Source organism: Neophocaena asiaeorientalis, unplaced genomic scaffold, assembly GCF_003031525.2.
Source record: "Neophocaena asiaeorientalis asiaeorientalis breed wild unplaced genomic scaffold, Neophocaena_asiaeorientalis_V1.1 scaffold946, whole genome shotgun sequence".
Classification (NCBI taxonomy): Eukaryota; Metazoa; Chordata; class Mammalia; order Artiodactyla; family Phocoenidae; genus Neophocaena; species Neophocaena asiaeorientalis.
Genome location: NW_020175049.1, coordinates 1,065,783 through 1,083,279, shown reverse-complemented (window position 1 = coordinate 1,083,279; position 17,497 = coordinate 1,065,783). Strand labels below are relative to the sequence as shown.

At 40.3% G+C, this 17,497-nt stretch overlaps 1 protein-coding gene and 1 pseudogene across 1 annotated transcript in view; one reads left to right on the top strand and one right to left on the bottom strand.

Moving 5' to 3' along the window:
* Positions 1-7,764: 7,764 nt before the first annotated feature.
* On the bottom strand, positions 7,765-8,338 carry LOC112412121 (cofilin-2 pseudogene; annotated as a pseudogene).
* A 1,803-nt stretch (positions 8,339-10,141) lies between these two features.
* TMEM135 (transmembrane protein 135) overlaps positions 10,142-17,497 on the top strand; it is a 243,313-nt gene continuing 235,957 nt past the window's right edge. Inside the window, exon 1 of the mRNA XM_024763597.1 lies at positions 10,142-10,470. Within this exon, the coding sequence (XP_024619365.1) occupies positions 10,330-10,470 (141 nt within the window). The 5' untranslated portion in view covers positions 10,142-10,329. The remainder of the gene's footprint in view (positions 10,471-17,497) is intronic.

Genomic DNA, 17,497 nt, shown 5'->3' with positions numbered 1-17,497 from the left:
GGCTTTTAGTAAAACAGACATTGAAAAGTTTAGAAATCAAATGAGAGTATAACTACAGAGTGTTAACTATAGAAGTTTAGCTATAAAGGTGTATTTTAAATTGTGTTTTACAGCAAATACTTGAGTGTGCCTATGTGCTAAATATTGGGTTAGACACTAAAGACACTATATCTGTTTTGGAGGATATTGCCGTTTTGAAGAACTTAATGCATTTGATATGTATTAATTCTCTAAATTACTTTAAGCAAAAACATAGCTCCATTTTGTAAATGGGTAATAGCAATTGTGGAGAGACAAACAATAATATCAATTGCAGAGAGGTAAGCATTTATTTTCAAAGATTATACTGACAAACGGCTATGAGCACATCTGACACACAAAGAAATAACAAGAAATGATTCCTGCCTTCAAAGCACGTGCAGGTTTTTAAGTACCAGAGATTCAAAAAATATTGTTTAAAGAACAGCAGTAGAATCTTCACAAAGAGAAATAAAATGCTGATGTCATGCATAGATTTTCAAAGAACTTGTGAAAAGTTAGAAAAAGAGGCACTTTATTAAGGAAGGACACACACAAGTAGCAGTAAGAACTCTGAGGATGTAGCTAAATCCCAGAATGAACAATTGTTTGAGTCTCATTATGGTCAACAAATAGGACATTGTAGCTCTGTTTGGCCTCATAGGGGAAGGAGTAGGCTCTGTGCTTGGGGGCAAATACTGTAATCTAAGTGGATGATAAGCAGAATACAAAGTGATTAACTCCTCTTTTGCTTTACATTTTCTATCAATAATAATTATCATTGGGGACTTCCCTGGTGGCTCAGTGGTTAAGAATCCGCCTGCCAATGCAGGGGACACGGGTTCGAGCCCTGGTCCAGGAAGATCCCACATGCCGCGGAGCAACTAAGCCCGTGCGCCACAACTACTGAGCCTGCGCCCTAGAGCCTGCAAGCCACAACTACTGAGGCTGCACGCTGCAACTACTGAAGCCCGCACGCCTAGAGCCCATGCTCCACAACAAAGAGAAGCCACCTCAATGAGTAGCCCCCGCTCGGCACAACTAGAGAAAGCCCACATGCAGCAACAAAGACCCAAAGCAGCCAATAAAAAGAAAAAATTATCATTTATTAGAAAGAATAAAATTAAGGATCATTGAAGCCCAAGGTGCGTGAGAGGACAATACAAATTTAGCTATTTTCCATGAATTCAAGTGGACAGGCTTAAGTAAATTTCATACCATGGAACTATATTAACTTGTAAATATTGCAAAATTATGAAGCTTATGGATAGTTTGAGAGGACCAGAAGCTTAAGGTCAGGCTAATATTGTCCCACTATTTTAAAAAGTGTAAAATGCCCCTTCTAGAAACTATATAGACTGGGGTGATAAACCAACCAAAAATTCTATAGGGGAATCAGTTACTTGTTCCCTCATAATATGCAGTTTCAGACTAGTATGCTAGGTTCTGAGGGTGTCATAAAGATGACAATTAGGGCATAGATTCTGCCTCCAAGGAATGGAGAGTTTAACAAGGGAGTTAAGGAGGTAAACCAAAAACAAACAAACAAATTAATAAAAAATAAATTGTAAATATTTTTGTCTTGCTTTCTTCTTTAAGGAGAACATACAGTGCTTTACAATTTCTCTCCCACCACATCTTTATTTATTCATTCAATATTTTATTAAATATGTTCTATGTGCAAGGCACTGTGCTAAATGGTACAGAAAACAACAAAGAAGAATCAGAAGATCTTACCTTCAAGGAGTTTACAATGAAGGGGAGTTTTATTAAAAATTTAAATGTAAGTGTCCTAGTCTGTTTGGGCTGCTATAACTAAATACCATAGACTGGGTGGCTTAAATAACAAACATTTATTTCTCCCAGTTCTGGAGGCTGGGAAGTCCGAGATGAGGGCACCAGGTGATTCCGTGTCTGTTGAAGACCCGCTTCCTGGTTCATAGCTGGCACCTTCTGGCTATGTTCTCACAAGGCCAAAGGAGAGAGAGCTCTCTGGAGGCTCTTTTATAAGGGACTAATCCCTTTAGTGAGGGCTCTACATCATGGTCTAATCACCTCCAGAGGCCTCCGCCTCCAAATACCGTCACATTGGGAGTTAGGATTTCAACATATAAGTTTGGGGGAACACAAACATTCAGTCCCTTGCAGTCAGTGAGGATGATCAGGCTTTGGTTCATTTAAAACAAGCTGTAGAGTTGCACACATATTCATTTGAGAAGGAGCATTGTGCAGACTAGGGTGAAAGGAGAATCAACTGAGAAGGTTAGCCTGTTGTCTCACAGGTGTTTGTGTGTTTTGGCAGAGACAGGGGTAGATACTAAAAAAATCTCGTTTCAATCTTCCTTTTCTGATCCCACAGGAAGACTACATTTCCCATTTTCCCTCGAAGTTAGGTTGGGGGCAGGTAACTAGGTTCTGGAAATGGGATGCAAGCAGAAGTGGCATAAACCACTTTGAGCCCTGGCCCTTAAAAATAAAAACGAGTATCTACTAAAGCTAAACATACAACTTCCCCATGACCTAGCAATTCCACACCTAGGTGTAGTCCCAAGAGAAACAAAAGCATATGCTACAGAAAGACAAGTGAAAGAATGTTCATAGCAGGTTTAGTCATAGTAGCCCCAGACTTACAACAACCCAAATGTCCTGGGATGGAAAAATTGTGCTGTGTTCATATAATAGAATATTATACAGTGATAAAAATATAATGAAATATAGCTACACACAGCAACATGCAGAAAATCTTGAGTGAAAGAAGCCAGATGTCAAAAAATATTAATGTATGCTTCCATTAATGTACATTTCAGGAAAAGGCAGAAAAAAAGCTATGGTGATAGAAGTCAGAATTGTGGTTACCTCTCTTTGCAGGTGTATTAACTGCGAAGGGGCACGAAAGAGCCTTCTGGCATGATGGAAATACTCTTTTTTAGGAAAGTTGTCTTAGGAGTGAAGGCAAATGTAAAAATTCATCAAGCTGTACACTTAAATATTTTTGCACATTACTATATACAACAACTAAAAATTATGCACAAAAAAATCAAACAAGCAAAAACAAACAAACAAAAAGTGACCACTGAAAGCCCAGTAAAGATAGAGGAACTTTTTTTTTTTTTTTTTTTTTTTTAAAGATAGAGGAAACTAACCTTGAATCACTACTTGGAGGAAAGTTGCCCTGAAGTGCTGGCCAACCTGCTTTGGACTTTGTGTGAGCACAAAATAAACCTTTCTTAGTCTAAGCCCCTAAGATTTAGGGGTGTATTTGGTATCACAGCATAGCCTAACCTTTTTTGGCTACTACAGTATTCATCAACCATAAACTACCAAGGTCAGAAACCTGGTTTTGTCAGCTCACCAGTGGAGGCTCTGTGTTTCATAGGCTAAGTGACCCAAAACAAGCTTATAAAAATTAAAATGCCCATTCATTTAGTGAAAGGGAGGGGGGGAAAAGCCCTCTCATTCAAACTAGGATATCCGTGTTACCATGATCAAGCCCATTCTTTCAAGACAGACCTGCATGGAAAGTCAAACCATAATAAAAATTTGTCTGGTGCACGTGTTCTCAGAAAAATAGCATTAATTAGATGGATCAAACGTTTAATGCTATCCTTCCAACAGAGCTTGTGAATCCATTTCACAGGAAAGATAGTTTGTCAGTGGGTCCCTGGGGAATACCTGAGATCCCTGGACTGTAGTTTCCACTCCCCTTGGCATATACCTGAGTTGCCTCAGTGGCTCCCCTTTTTTTCCTTCTTATAATCCTATTAACTTTACTTTTTAGGCATATTACTGCATTCTAACTTTTTAGATAGATTGGTCTGGCCTCTGAAGCCTTCCTTTTTATATATCTACTCCTATCTATTATATGTAGTTTATGTATTTTTCCTCTCAAAGAACAATCATAAATCTTTTACTTTCAAATTCTGTGATGGAAGTGGTAGAAGTTTGAGGTGGGGAGAATGGTGTCCTAACCCTTGTCTCCAAGTACTGATAACATCATCAAATTGATATAGACACTGGGAATTCTATGCAGTGTATCTGAATATTTCATAAGGTGATTTGACAGCCATTTTGTGGAATTCCTTAAGGCCTGAAAGACAGTGAGGAAATAGGTATCAGAGCCTAGAGAAAAAGGGATCCCTGTTATGTAGCTGTTATGTAGTGGAGGAAAGTTTGGCAACACTGCTGCCTGCTGAACTGTGGAATATAGAACATATCTCCAACAAATTGATACATTTGGTTAAGGAAATTTCCAGGCAGAATGTTGAAAGTACCAACTAATTTTTTTTTTTTTAAACAAAGTGTGATAACACACAGAGAGAGATCAGATGAAAGAACTATTCACTTTTTAGGCAGAATTTAGAGGAAATATAAAGAACCTAGGCTCTTCGGGTTAAAAAATCAAGCAGTTGTTTATTCCTAGCCTGTCCAGATGGTAAAAGGTTAGGAATTGCTTTAAGGTAAAGGTTAAAGCAAGGGTGCAGCTGTAAGACTTTTTTTAAGACCGTAGAAAGATTTAAGAATGTTCTTTCTAGATCTTCTCAGCTTGATAAGAAGGATTCTAAATATTTTAAGGGCATTTTCCAATAGCTTCCTGACTCTCAGCTCAAGATGGAAAGTGTCTGTCTCAAAAAGATTGACACTCTCAAAGAAAGTGAGCGTGGCTTTTAAAAAATGGAGTGGTTAGAGTTTGATATATGAGAATTCCCCAAATTAAAAAAAAAAAAACTGTACTGGCAGAAGCAATACCTGTTTGGACTGAAAGAGCCTAAGTATCTCTCAATATAGCAGCTTTCAACATTTATATGGGCAAAAATTTATATTTGCATCTTAAAAACTGAATATAATATTTTAAATAAAACAATGTGAAGAAAAATGTGAGGTTTTGCAACCAAAATTGGTAGAAAGTCAGAATCATATGTAGCTATTTTGAAAAGCTGGCCTAGTATCAACAAAGAGAGAGTGTATCTGAATGTTGCTGGAATTAGGAGGTACCACAGTTATCCTACTTAGTTTGAGCCATGCTTTGTCATTACACTATCCTTGATATGCATTTCTACAATGACTCCATGTAAAGCTGAACAATTTGGTGTGGTTAAATCCTCTGCATGAGCTCTAAAGAGCTCTTCCATTCTTTTTCAAAGACATCTTGAAAGCCAGAATCTTGCAAGAGCAACAATTTTCAGCTTGGCATGTATTCAAAGCCCTTGAATTCAGCCACAGATTGCCATATTAGTTTCCTTCATTCACTGTGTATCTTCTTTGAAGAAAGTCTGGTTCACCTTGTTGATGAACTCTAAAGCCGTTGTTTTTTTTTTTTTTTTTTTTAATGGAAAATAAGCAACAATGAAGGCCCAAGAGAGTAGCCAGTCAAGCTACTGGTCATATACAACCTAAAAGAATAAATGGCCCATGGCTTCCCTGGTGGCGCAGTGGTTGGGAATCTGCCTGCCAGTGCAGGGGACATGGGTTTGAGCCCTGGTCTGGGAAGATCCCACATGCCACGGAGCAAATAAGTCTGTGCGCCACAACTATTAAGCCTGTGCTTTAGAGCCCGTGAGCCACAACTACTGAGCCCTCGTGGCGCAGCTACTGAAGCCCGCATACCTAGAGCCCATGCTCTGTAACAAGAGAAGCCACCACAATGAGAAGCCTGCGCACTGCAACGAAGAGTAGCCCCCGCTCGCTGCAACTAGAGAAAGCACGCGTGCAGCAACAAAGATCCAACACAGCCAAAAATAAACAAAAATAAAAAATTTTTTAAAAAAAGGAGTAAATGGCCTATGTAGGTACAATGTGTAACTTTACCCTTAAAATTATTGGCAACATTATGGGAAAACTTTCTTCTGAATAACAGCATTATATATCTTATAATACCATATAAAGGAATTTAAAAATGTAAACTACTGATTTATTGCAAACTGCTCCTTTTGTATTTTTTTTTGTTTTAATCCTAAAGCACATTTATTAATGCTTCCCTGTTCTGGAGTCTCTATAGCAGCACCAGTCAAGATAGAGAGTACCGTTTCCATTTGTTTGAAACCGAGAGTTCGCCTGAAATTGCCCCTTCACCATCCAACTCTTTAGCACTGTCATTTTTGGCACCTGTGACAACAATAACTGTGTTCTTCTCAAATATCTTCAAGCTTCAAGTCTCCATTTAACAGTTAATTAAAAGAAATTGCATGCTTTTAATTTTAATTTAAAATTTTCCTTATTTCTTGGTATGTATTTGCTGTGTCACCTGGTAAGCATTATGCTTATCATTTTGCATGCATTACTATTCCTGTAATTTCTGCAGACAAGTTTATGCTGTGTTTCTGATCCTCTCATATTTTGAATTGGAGATTTTTTTTTTAATTGCCATTATCTTGTTCCTATCCTACCATTGTATATCGGGTATGTTAAAGAGGGAGATAACTTGAACATGAGAGCTGTATTTGATCCTACAGAAGATCCTGGATGTCGAACAAGATGGGGTAAATGGATGGAAATTTAGGTTCTTCCCCTTGAGAAGGAGAGGGTATATTTATCTGGGGAAAAAGGATGTGTCCAGATGTTTGGGCAGCCAGAGGCATAGGACTACGGCAGACACTTCTGGGTGCCCCCAGTATGTGTTCTTTTCATTTCGCTTGGTAATAAAACCTGAAATATTATCTGGGCATTTGTTCAACCAATAAAAAAAGATTACATTTCCCAGCCTCTCTTGCAACTAAGTGTGGACATGCGACTAAGATTTGGGCAAAGAGTTGCAAGGAAAAGTGGCTTGCATAGGTTTCCTGGGAGGTTTTCTTAAAGAGAGGAAGTTATGTCCTCTCTTCCTCTTTGGCTGGTCTTCCTGGCTAGCACGTGGATGTCATGGTTCAAGGTGAAGCAGGCAACTTATAAGTTAGGATGGAAATCACAGGTAATAGTCTGCAGAGCAACCTGTCAGAAGAAGTCAGGGATCCCTGATGGGTATGGAGCCACCATCTTAGACTAAGACTGTCTATATTTATCAGAGAGAGAGAGAGAGAGAGAAAGTATTTTTTTTAAATACATTTATTTATTTATTATTTATTTATTTTTGGCTGTGTTGGGTCTTTGTTGTTGCGCGCAGACTTTTCTCTAGTTTTGGCGAGCAGGGGCTGCTCTTTGTTGCGATGCACGGGCTTCTCATTGCAGTGGCTTCTCTTGTTGCAGAGCACGGGCTCTAGGTGCGTGGGCTTCAGTAGTTGTGGCACGTGGTCTCAGTAGTTGTGGCTCGTGGGCTCTAGAGCTCAGCCTCAGTAGTTGTGGCACACAGGCTTAGTTACTCCACGGCATGTGGGATCTTCCCAGACCAGGGGTTGAACCCATGTCCCCTGAATTGACAGGCAGATTCTCAACCACTGCGCCACCAGGGAAGTCCCCAGACAGTTAAACTTTTATCTTTTTACCACTGTTCTTCTGGGTTTTCAATCTGAGTACTCCTCTTTTATTATCTTATTTAGTTTATCCTGTTATATTATTATTACACCTATCTCATATTCTCTTGTTTAGTTTTCTTATAACTTATAACTAAGTTTTCATATAACTAGTTGTTTTGTCTAAAATATGATGGGAAAGCATTCCTTGGGTTGTACATAAAATAGTGTTAAACAGTCTAATGGCAATCACTGATAGGCTGCTTAAATGAATGATATTTCCTTCATTCATTGTTTAGAAAGGGCCCATTGGGGAAGGGGAAAAACCAAAACAAAATCCAACACTATTCCAATTGACTGAGCTGCAGAAGTGGAAGCTCCTTAACACCCAGATGGCATTTGACTGTCATTTTATAAGCACGGGTTTTCCATCAAGTGAGACTACTACATTGTCTCCCAATTTCTCCTCAAGTGATGAATGCTCCTTAATCTCATCCATGCCATTTACACGCCACTTGTGTTTAATATATGTAAACTTCTTTTTAACGGCATCTTTGGAGCTAGCATAAATCATCTTGCTTTTTAAAGGTGCACTCTTAGAAGCCCAGAATATAAATATCAATACTAGGTCTTCTTTCTTAGACTCTTGTTTTGTATGTGGCATCATACAGAGCAAACTGGCAATCATTCAGAGGTAGCAACTTCACAAAAGATGTGTAGGGATCCTCTGTGGTATCACCAGTGTCATTTGCCAAGATCTGCTTTGCTTTCTCTACGATTATTTGTCCTTTTTCATCATTTAAACAGAAGAGACCTTCTTTCTTCCCTCCTTCCTTTCTTTCTTTCCTTTTAATCTTCTTTTGTGTAGGAGATTTCCTTATTTTCCTATCATTAAAAACTTTGATGACTTCATCATTCACTGTAACTCCAGAAGCCATAGTGCCTGGGGCTGCATTGGCAGCTCTGGCTCCAGCTCTGTGGCACTAGGAGGAGGAGAAGGAGAGGAGAGGTGGGTGGAAACCTTGTCTCTCTTGTTCACATCTGAATCTACAGAGCTTAGCACAGTGCCTGAAAATAGTATGTGCTCAGTAAATATTTGTAGAATGAATGAATGGGATTCCTCTAAAGGTTGTACATAAAAGTAATATTAAACAGTCTAATGGCAAGTTCCTGCTTTAAGAAACTTGAGAATTTGTAATTCCAAGGAAACTAGAAAGATATTTATAGGTGAGGAAACTGATATTTAGTGGGGTTCTAAGACTCATAGGCCGCACAGGTTCCTTGTCATGCCAATTGTTGGCCAATCTCTCTAGCCAAGTATGAGTTCTAAGACCACTGCTGCCTCTACTATGTGTACTATTTGAAGCCAAGTCCCCCTAAAACTGAGTTCCCCCACTGAGTTTATGATTAATCTCTCTATCTAAACTTTAATTTCCTTTCTTTTCCCCCCGACCTCAATCCTGTGGTAACTGAACACTAATCAACTAGTCAGATGACTAAAACTGCTGTTGTGATAACATCATTAATGTTCTAAAACTGCTATTATAGATATCATCGTTATTAGTGTACAAACTCAGGTTGTTTCTGCAGGGCAAGATGAGCTTACAGACCCCGAAGCCATGGACCACCTGGCCTGAGAATTCGAGACATCCTGACTCCTGAAACTACGATTAAGAAACGTCACGAGTGCTTCCCTGGTGGCGCAGTGGTTGAGAGTCCGCCTGCCGATGCAGGGGACACGGGTTCGTGCCCCGGTCCGGGAAGATCCCACTATGCCGCGGAGCGGCTGAGCCCGTGAGCCATGGCTGCTGAGCCTGCGCGGTCGGAGCCTGTGCTCCGCAACGGGAAAGGCCACAACAGTGAGAGGCCCACGTATCCCAAAAAAAAAAAAAAAAAAAAAAAAAGAAATGTCACGAGATGATGATTAATCCTAGCCTGTTTGTTTTTCCTTTTTAAGAACCCCCTAACTCAAAGGCCAAGTGGGAGTGTATCTGAAGCTTGTCTCCCACCCCCTTGCTTGGCGCCCTGCAATAAACCTTTACTTTGCTGCAAACACCTCCTGTCAGAGTCTGGCTTTCTGAGCCTGGGGCATGTGAGTCCTTGCTGGGTTACATATTTGGCTGATGAGCACCTGTGATGTTATGTTGTAGACAGGACTGCTCAGTGGCCCAGGGTTTGGAGAGGACGACCTAGTACTGTCCTTTCCCCATACAGGAAGTGCAAGAACACAGCTAACAGATTTTTCAAGCATTCTCAGGCACTGCAGAGCTTAGAGAGCCCAGTAATTGGGAGCAGTTTCGTCCCAACCAGCAGGCAGCCTTAGCTATTTATTACCTGGCACTCTAGGGTAGCAGAGCTGGCAGTTCTGAGGAGGATGGTTGTCCAGGCTCTCCTCTGGCAATCGTCTTCCTCCACCAGCTCCCAACAAAGACATTTAATCCCTTTCTTCCACTGCTCTCAGTTCTACTTGGTTGGGCTTTTAGAGGACAGAGACTGGAGTCCAATATTACGCAAGTCGCCTATCTTTGTACATCTTTCTCGGCGCGCTCGCGCCGGCGCGGAGCTAAAGGAGGGGGTGGCGGGCGCGTCCCCGAACTGCGCTCTCCCACCGTCTGCTCCCCGTGCTGAGCCGGGCTCCGAGAGGCGGGCGCGCGCCCCGGGCCAAGGCCTCTTGAGGGAGCGCGCACGCTCCGCCTCTCCCCGCCTCCCTGATGCGCGCCCCGCCCCCTCGAGCTGCCGTGCGCCGAGCTCAACCTCGGAGGACTTTGGCCCAGAGTAACCCCGCTCGCTTGAGCTTTCCCCTCTATTCCGCACCTACCCCCGACACGCCCTGAGAGCCCGCGGAGGTTGGGCGCTCGCTGCCCGCCCCTCTTCCTCCCTGCCGAGCTTCGGCTCACCCCCTCCCGGCCCCTGCGCGCGGCACCTCGTCATGGCGGCCCTCAGCAAGTCCATCCCTCATAACTGCTACGAGATCGGCCACACTTGGCACCCTTCCTGCGGGGTCTCCTTCGTGCAGATCACCAGGGGCGCCCTGGAGGAGTCCCTGAAGATCTATGCTCCCCTGTACTTGGTGAGACCCATCAGCTCCTCCCCCAGGGCGAGTTTAGTGTGGAGAATGGGCCAGGGCGTGCAGTCGTGCTCCGGAGGGGCCCGGGGCACTCGCCCTGTGTCGATTTCTCATTGGGAGGGGTCAGGGTATTTTTGGCGGCGGTGGGTGGGGTGGGGGGAGATCGCGAGGGGCGGATATCCCAGATCCTACGGGGGGCGGGAGAAGGGGGAGGGGAATTAGAAGTTGAGCTGTCATCTGAATGCCTGTTGGGGAGAAGATGGGTTCCCAACTTCAGGATTAAGTTTGGGGCCCTTAAAATTGTGAGTTCAGAGGCCTGCGTTATTTTCCCTCCCTCCTGCCCTGTGGAGAGGTGTTGTAGGTCAGCGAGGCGATGAGCAATGGCCTGCAATCATTCCTCATCTAATTCCCCCTATTTGGGCGCCCTCCTCCCCAATTTTTTTTTTTTTTTTTCTTAAGGGCATATTGGACATCAAGTCCCTGTGGCCTCAGATCTTGTCTCAGTTTGGGATGAGAGGATTGTAGCTTGAGGGTTTTGCAAGTGTCTTTGCAAGTTCACAAAGTGGTCTCCTGGTTGAGATTTTGCTTGGTGTTTTAAAGGGTGGTTCCAGTCTTTGAGTCAGTGAAAAATGTTTAGGAGATCTGACTTAATGTCAGGTAGGTCCTTCATTACACAGCTTTACCTGTAGGGCAATCTAAGTTTGGAGTTTTAACTAGAGAATATTTGGAAATACGTGTTTGTATCACGGAGAATTGTTAAAGAAGTTTGTTCTTAAATGTTCTCACCAGCATCTCTTTTTTTTTTTTTTCAATAATCTCATCCTTGGTATTAAAGATTTATCGCTTTGACTATTGAAGTTCATTCTCTTATTTTCTTGCCCAATAGAGCCTGTGTCCTAAGAAGGCAAAGGTATATTTATTTTTGGTATGTTTTCTAAAAGTTCCATCCAATGTTCAGTGGATGGTCAATTCTTACTTCTCATTGAGTAATGATTTAGATTTATACCCTGATATTCCTGAAGGTGTGTCATGACCATATCTGTAGTACTTCTTGAAAAGTCTGATTATTTATTACAGAGATAACGGAAGAGAAGATGGTAACTTTCTCTGAGCTTGTGGAAGCCAGTTCATTTGTGTCATATATACTTATGCGTTTCAAACTTTAATGTGTGTTAGGAATCCACTGGGGGAGAATGTTAAAATGGGGGTTCTGATTCAGTCGGTCTGGGTGGGGCCTGAGATTCTGCATTTCTAACAAACTCCCAGGTAATATTAATGCTTCTGGATCAAGAGCCACAGTTTGAATAGTAAGGATCTAGAGTAAAGGCTGATAATAAACTTATCATTGGAGCTGTAAATGTCTTCCTTGATTTTCTTTGGCCAAGATCCATGTTTATCTGCTTTTCCACATGAATTGTGGCCAGTCTGTAGCTCAATTTTTTTTTTTTTTAAATAGAATATCTACAAACATGATTGCGCTCTTGATGTATTCAGTAATACAAAGAGATTGTTCCTTCCCTTAGAGGATTATGAGGTATGTGGGGAGAGAGTTTATGGTATGTAATTTCTCCCTCTGAAAATCCATAGCACTTTTATTGTACCTCACTTATTCATTTATCCATTCATTCAACAATTGTTTGTTGAGGGCCTGATGTTTTTCATATTTACAGCCTAGATAATTTATTGGTTATGTTTCCTGATAGGGTAGTTCGGGGGACAACAGGAACATGAGCAATAGAAGCCCACCTTCTATTCCAGTAGGTGGGCTGGGGTCAAGGAGGGTCAAGAAAAGTTTGTGTTTTACCATTATGTCTCCAGCGAGATTAAATACTTCTTGAGGACAGATTCTTGATCTTATTTGGCCTTGTAATATCTGTATTCAAGATAGCTGGGTTGCTATTCAAGAGTGGTTGTGAAGTAAAATTAGTGGGAACTGACCAGTATTTTATTTTAAGTGAAATAGAAGAGAATAGAAAAAAATTAGAGTCTACTGCAGGTGGTATGGATAAGCATTATTTCATGACAGTTTTGTTTGTTATATTTGTATGGGTTGCTGGGGCTCTTAGAGCATATACCAACACTTTGCTCATTGTCAGTGTTAGGTAGTTGTTGATTAAATGTGTAATCCAGGGTACCAAGATACAAGGTGGTGTGGGAAGAAGTGGGCTTTTAAAAGGGATCAGCCACTTCTGATTTTGAATCTCAGCTTCATCAGTTACTAGCTCTTTGACTTTGTGCAAGTTACTTTGTCTTTCTCTGTGAGAATTAAGTGAAATAATGCACTGAAGATGTATCATGTTTTCTAGTTCATAATAGGTCTTGAGTAATTTGGCATTTTTTTCTTCCCCATTCTCTCAGCGGCACTTAAGTTAGGTGTGAAGTTCATTGAGGGCGGCTAGGGAGGGCTCCTTGGAAGAAGTAGCATTTGACTTGGACCTTGAAGATAAGGAGGTACAGACATTGATTCATGTATTGATTCATGTATTAGATATTTATAGGATACTTATTCTTAACGGAGCGGAGGGAGAATGGTGTGAATTGAGGCAGAAATCTAAGTGGTTTCGTAAAAGAAGTAGTACATGTATTGATTGGCTGAAACAGAAGTTTTGTGTATAGCTGTATGAGTAATAACTCTTATTTATTGAACACTCATGTGCTTAAACCTTCACGTATTTTCTCTTATTTAATCCTTACACAACTCTGTCTTATCTCTTATCTAATCCTTCCACAACTCTGTCTTATCTCCATTTCATAGGTAGGAAAACTGAAGATTAGAGACATTAAGCAGTTTCCAAGATTCAGAGCTAGTAAGGGAAAGGAAAGGTGTTTTTTTTTTTTTTTTTTGACTCAAAGACTGAAGGCCAGGCTAAAGGTGCCATTGAGATTTTTTTTTGAACAAAGGGGTTACAAGTACAGAATGGTGCTTTCAGATGATGAATCTGGTCGAAATGGGTAGACTGGATTGGAAAGACCGTTTAGGAGTTGATGCAGTAGATTCACTCGAGTGGTAGAAAGAATCAGTTCTCATGGAATCTTACTTTGCAGCTTATTAGCAGTGTGATCTTAGGAAAATTATCTCACTTCTTTGAGCCTTAGTCTCCTTGCTTTGCAGAAGATAACTATACCCACCTCTTAGGGTTGTTGTGAGGATTTAAATGGGATAATAGTGTGTTGGAATAGCAGCTATCATGTAGTGGGGCCCTAATCAAGCGTTGCTGTTATTAAAATAGTGCATTTGTTATGATCTGTGTCTCCACCTCTAGTTAGAATGGTGGTTTGTATTCAGAACTAGCACGGTACTTCAGTAGGTGCTTCAGGAAGTGTCTGAATGAGTGCAGGTATGAATGAATGAATTCATGAATAATTCAGGAGTGAGGAGATAGTATTTGGCAGGTCTAAGGTAGTGCCAGAGAGAATGGAAGGGCAGTTTTAGAGGCATTTCACAGGAGAGGCCTTTCATAGGAAGAACGAACAGACTTAGAGACTGAGAATATTAGGGCAGTGTGAGGTCTTGTTTATGCTTCCAGGACTTCAAGTCTGATGCTGTTGCCATCATTGATAGAAAAGGAGAAGTGTAAGGGAAGCTGGGTTGGGGGAAATTTTAGTCAAGAGTGTTTTCTGGAGCCTATATATATATCTGCTTGTATATCTGCTTTTCATTTGAAATATTACCATGTGTGTTGTACTAAACTGATTCGTTTTGTTCCTTTCAGGTTTACTCTCTTTTTAAAAAAAAAATTTTTTTTTTAAAAATTTATTTATTTAGTTATTTGGCTGCGCCTGGTCTTAGTTGTGGCATGTGGGATCTTCATTGTGGTGTGTGGGATCTATTTTTTTTTATGTGGACCATTTTTAAAGTGTTTATTGAGTTTGTTACAGTATTGCTTCTTTTTTTTTTTAATGTTTTGTTTTGGCTGCGAGGCACGTGGGATCTTAGCTCCCTGACCAGAGATTGAACCCGCACCCCCTGCATTGGAAGGCAAAGTCTTAACCACTGGGCCACCAGGGAAGTCCCACGCGGGATCTTTTAGTTGAGACATGCGGGATCTTTAGTTGCGGCATGCGAACTCTTAGTTGCAGCACGTGGGATCTGGTTTCCTGACCAGGGATTGAACCTGGGCCCCCTGCATTGGGAGCATGGGGTCTTAGCTACTGGACCACCAGGGAAGTCCCCAGGTTTACTCTCTTGTTCTATACATCTGCTCTCATGCTTTTCTCATCTTGGTATCTACAGCTATTCTTGGTATTCACCTTCTAATGCTTAAACCATGTTGAAATGTAGATGGACTATTCCTTTTCACAGTGAATCTTTGTGTTTTCACGATTTGTAAAAAACATCATCATCAATTTACTTGATGTAGTTTTTTTTTTTAAAAAAGAATCCTACATATGTTGTAATGTATGCTAATAATTTATGTATGTACCAAAAATGTATTTCAGGAAGCTATATATATTTTTTTTTTGGTCTTTTTTTTTTTACATCTTTATTGGAGTATAATTGCTTTACAATGGTGTGTTGGTTTCTGCTTTATAACAAAGTGAATCAGTTATACATATACATATGTTCCCATATCTCTTCCCTCTTGCATCTCCCTCCCTCCCACCCTCCCTATCCCACCCCTCCAGGCGGTCACAAAGCACCGAGCTGATCTCCCTGTGCTATGCGGCTGAGGAAGCTATATTTTGAATATAGTTATTGCCACGCATTCACAATAAGTGGTACCCATCACTACACACATTCACATGAAACAGTTGTTAAACTGTTTAAACCCTTGACTACCACTAAAATTAATGAAAGCATAGTGCCCTTGGTACTTTGTGGCAAATTTAGAATACACAGTTGCCCATTTAGGAGGATGGATTCTGTGCTGTTCAAATTCTTAGGTGCCTTTTCTAAAAGGAAAGCTTGTTCAGTTGTCTCGGGTGGTTCTAAGATCTTGTTTTTCCTGGTGTCTTTCCACAGGACCTCCAGATTAGGGTACTGGCATTTATTGTTAGCTGACTTCAGAGTAAGAGCCTTTCACACTTTTGGGAAGGAATGATTTACAAACCTGCTTCTTCAGCGACCTTCAGATGTTTACACCCTTCTTCAGAGTATAAAAATGTTTACTTAATATTTACTCCCCTTGAATTTTATAATCTTAACAGACTTGTTAGAGTGTAAGTTCATAAACACTTAAGCAGGAGTTGGATTTCTTAGGAATAAAAAAAACCAACAGCAACTTATGGACAGTCTTTAGTTGCGAAAGGCTTGAAAACCACTGACTAAAATTTCAGTGATGGAGTTTTTGGGTTTTTTAAAATGTTCTCACACAGTTATATTTTATGGAAAAAATGGTAATTCTACAAAACTTCTCAAGCTTAACTCCACTTAAAAGATGGTGTTCAGATTTCTGTATTTCAGTATGACTTAGGAGGCAGGATCCTAGATTCTGGGATCAAATTGCCTATGTTAGAATTCTAGCTCACTACTTACTAGCTGGGTAACCTCAGACAAATTACCTAACTACTCTAAGCCTCAGTTTTGGTAAATTTTAACTCTGGAGGCCCTGGTGCGGATTAAATGTGGCATAATATATGAAGTGCTTCTGGCATGTAGTGTGCACTGAGTTTTTAAAGGCAGTGTTTTAGCAGGTAGAGAAAATGAGTCCAGCAATGAGACTTTTTGAAATTTTTGGTAATAGGCCATTTGTTTTTGTTTTTTACTTAAAAAGAGAGAGAGACCAAAGTCATTAAGGAATACAAACTGCTGAGAATATTTGAATTATTTGACATTTGGAGATCATCGAATTTGTAAATATGATGGATTAATTCCCCTTTGATTTTTCCCTGAGTCCTACTTTAGGGGTGGAGGTGAGGGGGCTCATTTTATTTTTCTAGTTAATAAGTAAATGATTCTTTTACAAGATTTGTTATTATCCCTTTGGACGTGTAAGTTTTGTCTTTCAACTGAGCAATTAAATGATGAGTTTTCCTATTCGTCAACAAGAGATTGTGAGTGTGTTGAACTTGTTTTTCTATGTGACTTCTTGGTATTCTTTGGCTGATCTCTGTTGATTACAAAGCACACTTCCAACACATTACTTCTAGTTGAAAGTTGAAGACATATTGTACTAAACACTTTCATAACTCACCCTTTTCTGTGGCCAAATCTTCTTTACTATTGTTTGCCCCTTTAGTTATCCTAAATCGGGGATAAAAATTATTGCTATTCATGTTTCTGAGTCAGTAGATTCTTATTAAAATGGATATTTGGTTGATTTAAAAAAATTTTAAAGCCTTCAACAAATCCTTAATAAGTATTTTTCAATGTCGACATTAGTTCCTTTTGCCTCGTCACTAGAAAGTTCTTTTCAAATCAAATGGAGTGATCCTCTATCTGGGAAAGTTTATCCTCTTCAATAGAATCATTCATTTTGGTAGAGAGAGAAGCACACCTGGAGAAGTTAGGGATCCAAATCCACTCTGGTCATCCCCATGGTGACAGATTTTTCCATTGGATCGCCTTCATAACCAACTCTCTAGTTGATTTACTGTGGTACAGATTATTTTGAATAACCAGACCTCTTATTTACTATTTAGAAAATTATATTTTTCATGAACTTTTGACTCATTAAAATATTTTTATGATTATTTGCTGATAAACATTGATGGAAAAATATACACAAATTGAGGGGAGACGACTTGATGATTAGGTTTAATAATATTATATCTCTGAACCTTGATGGTTAGTATTGGAATATTTGTCCCCTATTCATTTACCAGTTATTTATTGAGTCTGCTATGTGCAGGCTGCTGTGTATGGCAGCTGTGTGCTATGTGGTATGGTGGAAAATAAAAAAAATGAATGGGACATACTTCTTATATCGTAAGAAGGAGGGGAGACTAGGCATGTATTATCCTGTAAAAAAATTCATTGAGATAAATACCGTAAGGTACATATTAAAGTGGTTTGAGAGATGGAGGTGGAAGGTCATATTTGACTGGGGAGATAAGGGGAAACTTAATGAGAGAGGTGGCATTTTAGTGG